This window comes from Arachis stenosperma, chromosome 6 (genome assembly GCF_014773155.1).
Source record: "Arachis stenosperma cultivar V10309 chromosome 6, arast.V10309.gnm1.PFL2, whole genome shotgun sequence".
Lineage (NCBI taxonomy): Eukaryota > Viridiplantae > Streptophyta > Magnoliopsida > Fabales > Fabaceae > Arachis > Arachis stenosperma.
The window spans coordinates 92,395,534-92,407,106 of NC_080382.1; the positions used below are offsets into that span (position 1 = coordinate 92,395,534).

At 42.9% G+C, this 11,573-nt stretch overlaps 1 protein-coding gene across 1 annotated transcript; it reads right to left on the reverse strand.

Annotated features, from left to right (window-relative positions):
- Nucleotides 1-240: 240 nt before the first annotated feature.
- Nucleotides 241-780, reverse strand: LOC130934283 (uncharacterized). The gene is made up of 2 exons (XM_057863870.1): nucleotides 481-780; nucleotides 241-387 (listed from the first exon to the last, which is right to left on the reverse strand). Exons 1-2 carry the CDS (start codon nucleotides 778-780, stop codon nucleotides 241-243), a joined length of 447 nt encoding a protein of 148 aa, XP_057719853.1.
- Nucleotides 781-11,573: the final 10,793 nt, after the last annotated feature.

Here is an 11,573-nt window from a genome sequence, read left to right on the forward strand (position 1 = left end):
ATAAAGAAGAATCCAACTAAAAGTACGGAATCTATCATCCAAAACATCTAAAAATATCCAAAAGCATCAAAATATCTAAAATCCAAAATAAGCACTAAAAGTATCCAAAGCAAACTAGAAATGCATCAAAATATATACAAAGATGTGCAAAATAAGATAACTAGGCCGAAAAGTTCACCGGTTCCCAAATAATGCTACCGGTGCCCTCCCCACACTTAAAACCAAGCATCGTCCCCGATGCTAAACTGGAGGATCAGTGGGAGGTACAACAATAGGTGCTGGCTCTGACTGTGGCTGTGGGACCGGCTCCTCATGAGTCTGTGGTGGCTCTGTAGAGTCAGGGGCATCCTGCTGAACCAGTGCCTCCGCATCCTCCTCCTGATGATCCTGCTCATCGGAGGTCGGAGAATCGGGAAGCGGAGGTAGCTCAGCACCCAAAGAAATAAGGGCCTGGTCCATCCGATCTAATCGGCGTCTGACATGGCGTCTCTCGCGCTCTAAAAACCGAAAAAGACGCTGGACCAGGAGATAAGTCGGCTCAGGGGCTGCTGGAGGATCTGTAGATGATGAGGGAGCTGCGGCTGTAGAGGATGATGGGCCAGCTGTAGGGGCTGATGGTGAAGGTGTCCCGACGATAGCTCTAGCCCGAGAACGGCGTCTAGCAGGTGGTCTTTCATACACCCAACCACCCCAGGGGATAGTAACCTCCCTATCATCTGCATCAGGGGGTGGTGGTCGCACATCATCGTCCAGCCATGGGACCTCAGCTAGGGCCGCCATACTCGTGACCAATGTAGGAAATGGAAGTAGGCCACGAATATGCGCCCGCCACATGCACTGTCTGATAAGTCTAGGGAAAGAGACATCCTTCCCCTCCATGACACATCCAATCAGCAGGAGCATCTCCATGGGGATCTCAGAGAAGTGGGTGGTGGGCAGGACGTAGTGGGCGAAGATCATCTGCCAAGTCCTGGCCTCCCTAGTCAAATGAGTAAACAACATCCCCTTGGGCTTGGTGTTGCCCGCATCCATAACCCATGAAGCATCCGGTATCCCAATCACGCGCCTAAGCGCCTCATAGTCAAAAGTCATGGTGTGGATGGCTATCTCAGCCTGCTGATGGGCACACATGTCATTCGGAATATGCCGACACTGTAATGCCTCCCCAATGGCGGTCTCAGTGATCATGATCTCCCTACCCCGCACCTGAACCGAATCCAAGGTCGGCCGAAAGAAGTTGCAGTAAAATTCCTTTATCCAAGATATATTTATATCCCCCAAATCCCGGTCAACAAAGTCGATACCTAACTCAAGGATCCGACCGGTAATGGACCGTCTCACATCATTAGGTAGGAGCAACTTCTTCTCAGTATTCAGCTTAATTGTTCGATATCTAGAAAACCGAAGCTCACAGTAGAGATTGGGGAATTTGTCTGGATTGGTAGAAGGCAATTGCTGATTCTCTTTTTTCTCCTCACTTAACGGATTCTTAGCATAATGTTTGTAGATGGAAGGAATGGAGGGGGTAGAGTGTTTTCTCTTCTTAGAGGCAGTGGCTATGGCTTTGCCTTTATCCGACATCCTGAAAAATATGATTGAATATATAAAGCATGTAGCATGTAACAAAGAAGGCATGTTCAGGATACAATGAGCAAAGAACCATCATGATGTTGCAATGAATATGCAAAAGTGAACAAGTCAACAACTCATTTTCAAAAGGCAATAGTATCATCATAAAATTGAAAGAATTGTCAAAGATGGTTAAAGGTGAGTGGAAGTTAGATGGTTAAAGAAATTAGTAAGTTAGAAAAGTAGATTAGTAATGTGATGATATTTAGGCTCAATTGAACGAGAAGTTGCGGTTCATGTTCACAATGATTGTGCAAATCCGGGAAGTCAAAAGGAAATGGAAATTTGCCCAAAACTGAAATAAAGATCAAAATGAAACTAATTTCCTTGAAAATCGGGCAGCATTCCGGCTTAAAATTGGATGTTCCCGGATAGTAAATTAGCACAATTAGCATAGAAAACAATACCAAACAAGCACAACAGCAGTCAGATCTTATTTGGCAACACATTTTGCATGAAACAACAACCCAAAACCAACATACAGAACCGAAGGAAGCAAATAGCAAATAAGCACATACGGAGCAATTATCAGGCCTAGAATCCTCTATCCAGCCCTAGCTACCTAGCCGCAAATATATCTATCTAACCTAACATACAAAATCTTAATTCTAACTAACTAACATGCAATTACAGAAAAACAGAAAAAATAGAATAATAAAAGGAAAAACAGAAAAAAGATAACAGAAATGGAGCAGGAACCTGGGAGCAGAGAAGAACTAAGAATGGAGAGGGAACTGGGGGGATAGGGCCAGGAGCTGCGCCGCCGTTGACGGTGGCGGGGAGTGGCCGAAAAGGAGCGGCGGTGGTGGCTGCCGGCGCTGTGAAGGTGAGGGACGGGGGCAGAGAGCAGATGAGAGGGGGAGGACGTCGAGTGGGTAGAGGAAAAGAGTTGCCGGCGGTGGTGGTGGGACCGCGGCGGAGATGGTGGCGCGGTGGAGGTTGGCCGGGAGGAGGAAGAGAGAGTAAGTAGCTGAGAGAGAGAAGGAAGTGTATGAAGGAGAGAAAGAGGGTAGATGGTGAGCAATGGCGGCTGCGGTGGTGGACGACGGCGTAGCAGAGGTGGTTATGGGGGAAGAGAAGAGGGAGAAGAAAATTGGAGGTTGGGGAAGGAGGGTGCGCGACTGCGCAGCGTGCGTCGCGCGTTAGGGTTATCCCTATTTTTGAATCGGCGCGCACGCGTACCTTGCGCGTTCGCGTCGATTGAGGAAAACTTGACGATTGGATTTTTGATGGTATAGAATTTCACAAATGAATTCTCGTTGCAAGTATAGTTTCTAAACCAATCAATAATCCTTCATACAAAAAGTTGTTTGTCACTAGTACAAACCCCTAAAATTTATAAACCGAAGTATTCAAACCTCGGGTCGTTCTCCCTAGGATTTACATTAAAGTGTCTTGTTATTGGTTGTGAGTTATTTTGGGGTTTTTGAGATTATAGACAAGAATTATAAATGGCAAGGGAAATAAACTAACAACTAACAACGCTCTTGGCAAGATGTGAGAACTAGAAATCCTATCCTAGTTACCTTTCTCAATTGTGATGATAATTGTTCGTTATTCCCACTTAGTTAACCTCTAACCATGGAGGAAGGTCAAGTGGATGAATCAATTTGATTTCTCAAGTCCTAATCAACTCCCAAAGGAATGACTAGCTTTAGAGGCATTCAAATCAATTAACAACTTCTAATTATCAATCAACAAAGGAATTAGATAACTCAAGTGTCACTAATTACTCTACCTAGGCCAAGAGAAACAAAACCTACACTAAAATCCAAACAAGCATTTTATCAAACACTTGGGAGGCATAAAAGGAAAACATAGTAAATCAACAACAAGAGTGAAATCTAACAACAATTATTAAAAGAAATTAACAACAACAGTCAAGAGAAATATTTTTATTATGAATTACCTTTATTGAATTGGAAGAGAAAGGAAGAGGTTGCCCGTCCGGTGGTGGCTGCCGGCGGAGCAACAGTGGCGGAGGGGGGAGTGAGAGGGGAGTCGGAGAAGGGGGAGGTGGTTGACAGGGAGAGGAAGAGAGATGAGAGGGAAGGTAGGGGAGTGGGTGGTGACGGACGGCGGCCGTTGGTGGTGGTCGCCGGTGCTGCTGCCGCGGAAAGGGTAGAAGAAGAAGATGGAAATGGGAGAAAAAAGGGGTTTTGCGCGACTGCGCAGTGCGCGTCACGCATTAGGTTATCATCATTTTGAATCGACGCGGGCGCGCACCTTGCGCGTCCGCGTGCATTGGTACAACTAGGGACCTACGCGTGCGCGCACAGCGCGCTTAAGCGTGGATGAGCAAAATTGGAAAGGACGCGTGCGCGTACAGTGCGCGCACGCGTGCATGGAGTTGGGCTAGGGGCCTAGAGTTGGCCCAACTCAGGCCTAACTCTCTGGAGATTGGCCTGGAAGTCGCGCTACCAGACCGACGCGCACGCGGCATGTACGTGTCCGCGCGCATTGGGGAAAATGGAGATCCATGCGTGAGCGTGCAGTGTGCTCTAGCGTGGGTTGGCAGATTCGGTAACGGCGCGTGCGCGTACAGTGCGCGCACGCGTGCATGAGATTGGGCCTGAGGCTTAGAATGGGCTTGAGGCACGCCCAACTCTCGGGTCAGAAGCCTAGATTGGTGGCAGCACGCAAGGACGCGCGCGCGGCAAATGCGCGTCCGCATACATTGATGAATTGTGATATGATGCGCTAGCGCGATGCGTGCGCTCGCGTCGTGTTCAATTTTTGGCATACGGGTGCGCACGCGGCAGGTGCGCGTCGACGCAGATCGAGTTGGGCCAGGGGCTTAAAAATGGCCCAGAAATGGCTCAACTCTCTGGGGTTTGGCTCAATCATTTGTAGCAGCAAATCGACGCGGACGCGGCAGGTGCGCGTCCGCGTGGGTCGTGTTGGGCTCAAGGCGTAATGTTGCCCAAGGGAGGCCCAACTCTCAGATATGTGGCGATGTTGCATCCGCACAGGGACGCGTGCGCGTACATGGTGCGCGCGCGTCCAACCTTTTTTTTTTTTAAAGCTCTAATTTTCCCAAGGACTCCCCATGGTGCCTATAACTCCTTATTTAGTCAAAATCACACACTTTCTAAAATGCAAGTTGGTTTTTTTTTTTGAGATTTATTCTATTTCTACTAAGCACATCATACATGTTAATATGCTAGCAACTAATGTACACAAACAAGCTAATTTTGAAATGAAGACCTACCTACAATGGTAACTCAACTCACTTATTAAGCCAAATTAAAAGAGTATGGAGAGAGTTTACCATGGTGGGGTGTCTCCCACCTAGCACTTTTAGTTAAAGTCCTTAAGTTGGACATTTGGTGGAGTCCTTGCTAGGGTGGCTTATGCTTAAACTCTTCTTCGAATCCCCACCAATGTTTGCACTTCCAATAGCCTCCGGGATCCCAGTTTAAACGTACAAGGCTTTCAAGGGGGCCTAAGCAAGTAACAAGGCCCCTAAGTTGATAGTGATCTATGTATGTTCCGGGGTCCCATACTTTGTTTGTCAACCCCTTTTCTTCTTGATCTTCATGCTTCCAATAGGGTGACAAACTTATTGAATTCTCCTTGTAACTCGTACTCATCATCTTAAACCCATTGAATTTGGCTTCACTCAACCTTTGAGACTCAAAGTTTGATCTCCCATTCTTTATGCACCTTGATTCACATTGTCCACCAATATCTAATCCGTTCTTACTCTCTAGCCCACAAAGAGTTCGAAGTTGACCGTCCGTTTCTAACAACGCATATTGATATGGGCCAAGAAAATTAAAGGATGAGATGATTACCCACTCAATTTGTGATTGGGACGGCGACTTAGCAAGTAAGATATTCAATGATCTTGACATTGTGAGTTCCACTTCCTTTGGCTCCTCCATGATGATTTTCATCTTTTGATAACTCTTTTTAAATTCTTCTTGTTTGCTAACTTCCTTCAAACCTTTATCATTGATCAAGTTATGTGTTGGAGGTTGCGCACCCTTCTCAACATTGGTTTCGCATTCGAAGGGGGAAGCTTCAACAAGATCACCATTGTCACTTGATGTAGAGTTATTTTCGTTGATGGAACTTCCTTCTTGTTTACCCTCCTCTAAGTCTTCTTCCACTTCTTTATCATCAATAATCTTCATTTCCTCCGCTTGTTGCAACACACACTCCATTTCCTTGTGCTCAACTTGAGACTCTAAAGTCTCCCTCATACCTCCCTCTTTGGTTGCTTTCTCACAATCATCCGTGAACTCATTTCGCTTGTGATATGAATCCCAAGAATCTATCTTTTGACGGATGGTTGCTTGAAGTCAATCCATTTCTTCCTTGAAACGATCCCTTAATTCTTGTTCCGCTTTACTAACATAAGTAGGATCATATTGCTCTTGGATTAATGAACATTGATATGCTTTCATGGAGGTTTGTGGCGGAGAGGGGAAATCATGATATGGTTGGAAAGGAGATTCATCAAAGCTTTGAGGTGGGAAGTTATTTTGGTTATTGGTGGAAGGTGGAATTATGCGGGACGTAAATTCTTGGAGGGTGGAGGTGAAACTAGTGAAAGCGGTTTGGATCTCTTCTTGCTCTTGAAGAATGATACTAAGTGTATCATCCATGGGAACTTGGGTTGGAGGGTAAAAATGTTGGAGCGGTGGTGATTCAAGAGTTGCTTGTTCATAATCGTCACAAGGGTATGCATAGGGAGAATATAGATTTGGATCATATGTAGGCAATTGGTGGAAATAAGATGTGGGTTGAGAATATGGTGCATAGAATGGTGGTGGTTGAGAGGTATAACCATGATAAGAATCATCATATTCATAGGAATGATATGCATTATAGGAAGGATTACCATCATAGTAACTTGAAGGGGAAGGTTGCCATGATGATTGCTCATATGGATATGGCTCCCCTCCTAAGAATTCATCTCTCCCATAATGTGAGCCATCATTCAAGTTTTCATCGCCTACAACATAGTCATAGTTATATCCAAAACCACAAGGATGAGAATTCATAGTGGCAAATAGAAACAAAACCAATAGAGATCATAAAACTAACAAAAACTAACAAACAAACAAGAGACAAACATATTCACAATATTCACATATTACATTAACCAAAAACATAGCACTCATGCGCATTCCCCGGCAACGGCGCCATTTTGACGATTGGATTTTTGATGGTATAGAATTTCACAAATGAATTCTCGTTGCAAGTATAGTTTCTAAACCAATCAATAATCCTTTCATACAAAAAGTTGTTTGTCACTAGTACAAACCCCTAAAATTTATAAACCGAAGTATTTAGACCTCGGGTCGTTCTCCCTAGGAATTACAATGAAGTATCTTGTTATTGGTTGTGAGTTATTTTGGGGTTTTTGAGATTATAGACAAGAATTATAAATGGCAAGGGAAATAAACTAACAACTAACAACGCTCTTGGCAAGATGTGAGAACTAGAAATCCTATCCTAGTTACCTTTCTCAATTGTGATGATAATTGTTCGTTATTCCCACTTAGTTAACCTCTAACCATGGAGGAAGGTCAAGTGGATGAATCAATTTGATTTCTCAAGTCCTAATCAACTCCCAAAGGAATGACTAGCTTTAGAGGCATTCAAATCAATTAGCAACTTCTAATTATCAATCAACAAAGGAATTAGATAACTCAAGAGTCACTAATTACTCTACCTAGGCCAAGAGGAACAAAACCTACACTAAAATCCAAACAAGCATTTTATCAAACACTTGGGAGGCATAAAAGGAAAACATAGTAAATCAACAACAAGAGTGAAATCTAACAACAATTATTAAAAGAAATTAACAACAACAGTCAAGAGAAACATTTTTATTATGAATTACCTTTATTGAATTGGAAGAGAAAGGAAGGAACAAAAGTGGATCTACAACAAGGTCTAAGAACATCATAAAGGAAATTACAACAAAAGAATAGAGAAGATGAATGCAATAACAAGGAATTAAGAGGATAGAAGTAGAAGAAAGCAAAGATTAAAACTTAGATATAAGATTATTGAACTAAACCTAATCCTAATTCTAGAGAGAAGTGAGAGCTTCTCTCTCTAGAAACTAACTCTAAACTAATCCTAATGTTCCACTAATGACTAAGTGATGAGTCATGATGCCTTCCCCTTAATCCTTCATCCTTTTATTCCTTTTCCTTAGCAATTGGCACCAAAATGGGTTCAGAAACCCTCTCAAATTGCCAGGCACGTGTTGCATTAGTGAGGTCATGTGCCATCATCGGCGCGTGCACGCACGGTACGCGTGCGCGTCCTTGGCCTGTTTCGCAATGTGCGCGCGAGCGCCTTGTGCGCGTGCGCGTGCATGGCCTAGATCAATTCTTTGGCTTTTTGTGCTTCTCTCCACTTGCATGCTTTCTTCCTTGCTTCCTTTGATCCATGCCTAGCCTATTTCAACCTGAGATTACTAGCAAACACATCAAGGCATCTTATGGAATCAAAGAGAAACTAGAATTCATCAAATAAGGCTTAAAAAGCATGTTTTTACACTTAAGCACAAATATGGGAGAGATAACAAAACCATGCTAATTCCTAGGCTAAATGTGACAAAAGGTTATCAAAATACTCTAAATTCAATGCAAGACAAACCGTCAAATTGGGGTTTGTCAACGTAACGTAGTAGTTTTCTTGGAATCCGCGCATAGCTTTAAAGAGGGGTGCAAAATGCCCCTTTTGCCCTTTCGCTCTTATAAAAGCTTCGCACCCTTCTTCTTCTTCCTTTTTCCATTTCTGAAAAGCTTTCTACGTTGCCTTGTTTCCTTCTACTTTCAAAAGACTCTTCACTTCACCTTTCCCTTTTCGTTCCTTATTCGTCGTTTCGACCTAAGATTCCTATGTCTTGGACTCTTTGAAGGTCTCATTTTCACCTTTTGGAGAGGAATGTTCGTGCTTGCTTGCTGTGAGTCGTGCCTTTCCATTTTTGCATCTCATCAAGGTTAGTACTCTTGACTTTATTTTGCGTAACTGTTATGGGATTTTTGAGTCTGTTTCTTGTATTTGGGTGGCCTTTTGGGTAGTAGCGGAGATTCTTACATTGTTGGTTTTGTGTCTTGAAAACTTCTTTAGAAAAAGTTGTTGACTATTGCTGTTTTGTCTACCAGAAACCCTTTTTGAGATTGTTTTTGTCATCTGATATTACTTTTGTGAATTTTGGCTTGTCTCTTGGAAATTTAGAGAAATTTGTTGCCATTTATTTCTTGTAGAACGTAATGGTGTTGTCCCCCAATGGTGTCGCTGTTGATGGCGCAAGAGTGACGCCATTGCTATTCTTTCTGTTTTGAAAAGATCTTTTGAAATTGCGTTTTGTGCTTTGTTGCTTTTACCCGACTTTCTTTGGATAATGACTGAGTTCTTTAGTGATAATTTTTTTGTTGCGTTTGTAGGTGGTGGACGAAATTGTGATTCAACATCCTTAAGTTTTTATGGAATCTATCTTTTGAGCTTTAGTATGAATATACCCTTAGGACACTGTTTATTTTGAGATGAAGGCTTCCAAGGGGCAGCACCTGTGTGAGGTTTTCTTTATTGGAATTCACAACTCCGTTCAACTAACCAGCAAGTGTACTGGGTCGTCCAAGTAATAACCTTACGTGAGTAAGGGTCGAATCCACAGAGATTGTTGGTATGAAGCAAGCTATGGTCACCTTGTAAGTCTCAGTTAGGCGGATTGAACATTTGTAATAGTGATAATTGGATTGTTCTAATAAAAAGAAATAATAAAAGGGATAGAGATACTTATGCAGATTCATTGGTGGGAATTTCAGATAAGCGGAATGGAGATGCTGTAGAGCTCTCGGACGCCTGCTCTCCTATTGCTTCAATTCAATCCTGAGTTTACTCCTTTCCATGGCAAGCTTTGTATAGGGGTTCACTATCAACTGTGGCTACTTTCATTCCTCTCGGGGAAATAACCTGTACGGCTGTCACTCGCACAGCTAACCAGTCTGGAGGCATCACCCATGGTTGATAGCTACATCCCATCCTCGCAGTGAAAGCTAATGCACGCACTCTGTCACAGTACGGCCAATCACCGGTTGGTTCCCGCTCCTACTGGAATAGAATCCCTCTTTTGCGTTTGTCACTAACGCCCAGCAGGTTAAAGTTTGAAGCACGTCACAGTCATTCATGAACGGAATCCTACTCGGAATACCACAGACAAGGTGAGACCTTCCGGATTCCCAGGACCCTACTCGGAACACCACAGACAAGGTTGGACTTTCCGGATCCAGATGAATGCCGCCATCCATCTAGCTTATACCACGAAGATTCTGTTGGGGAATCTAAGAGATACACATTCAAGCTTGTGTTGCATGTAGAACGTAAGTGGTTGTCAATCACGCGCGCTCATAAGTGAGAATGATGATGAGAGTTATTAGCTCATCACATTCATCATGTTCTTGGGTACGAATGAATATCTTGGAATAAGAATAAGATAGAGAATTGAATAAAAGAAAATAGAACTTCATTAATCTTTGAGGTACAGCAGAGCTCCACACCCTTAATCTATGGTGTGCAGAAACTCCACCGTTGAAAATACATAAGTGAAAGAGGTCCAGGCATGGCCGAATGGCCAGCCCCCTAAACGTGATCACTAGATCAAAATACAATCCAGGATGTCTAATACAATAGTTAGATGTCCTATATATACTAGACTAGCTACTAGGGTTTACATGAGTAAGTAATTGATGCATAAATCCACTTCCGGGGCCCACTTGGTGTGTGCTTGGGCTAAGCTTGATCTATCCACGAGCTGAGGCTTCTCTTGGAGTTAAATTTCGAGTTATGATGTGCTTTGGGCGTTCAACTCCGGATTATGACGTTTTTCTGGCGTTTAACTCCAGACAGGAGCGTGTACTTGGCGTTCAACGCCAGTTTGCGTCGTCATTCTTCGAATAAAGTATGGACTATTATATATTGCTGGAAAGCCCTGGATGTCTACTTTCCAACGCCGTTGAGAGCGCGCCAATTGGAGTTCTGTAGCTCCAGAAAATCCATTTCGAGTGCAGGGAGGTCAGAATCCAACAGCATCAGCAGTCCTTTTGTCAGCCTTTTTCAGAGTTTTGCTCAAATCCCTCAATTTCAGTCAGAATTTACCTGAAATCACAGAAAAACACACAAACTCATAGTAAAGTCCAGAAATGTGAATTTAACATAAAAACTAATGAAAACATCCCTAAAAGTAGCTTAAACTTACTAAAAACTATATAAAAACAATGCCAAAAAGCGTATAAATTATCCGCTCATCACAACACCAAACTTAAATTGTTGCTTGTCCCCAAGCAACTGAAAATCAAATAGGATAAAAAGAAGAGAATATACTATAAAGTCCAAAATATCAATGAATATTAATTTAATTACATGAGCGGGACTTGTAGCTTTTTGCTTCTGAACAGTTTTGGCATCTCACTTTTTCCTTTGAAGTTCAGAGTGATTGGCATCTTTAGGAACTTAGAATTTCAGATAGTGTTATTGACTTTCCTAGTTAAGCATGTTGATTCTTGAACACAGCTACTTTTGAGTCTTGGCCGTGGCCCTAAGCACTTTGTTTTCCAGTATTACCACCGGATACATAAATGCCACAGACACATAACTGGGTGAACCTTTACAGATTGTGACTTAGCTTTGCTAAAGTCCCCAGTTAGTGGTGTCCAGAGCTCTTAAGCACACTCTTTTGCTTGGGATCACGACTTTAACCATTCAGTCTCAAGCTTTTCACTTGGACCTTCATGACACAAGCACATGGTTAGGGACAGCTTTGATTTAGCCGCTTAGGCCTGGATTTATTTTCCTTGGGCCCTCCTATCCATTGATGCTCAAAGCCTTGGATCCTTTTTACCCTTGCCTTTTGGTTTTAAGGGCTATTGGCTTTTTCTATTGCTCCTTCTTTTTCTATATACTCTTTTTAGATC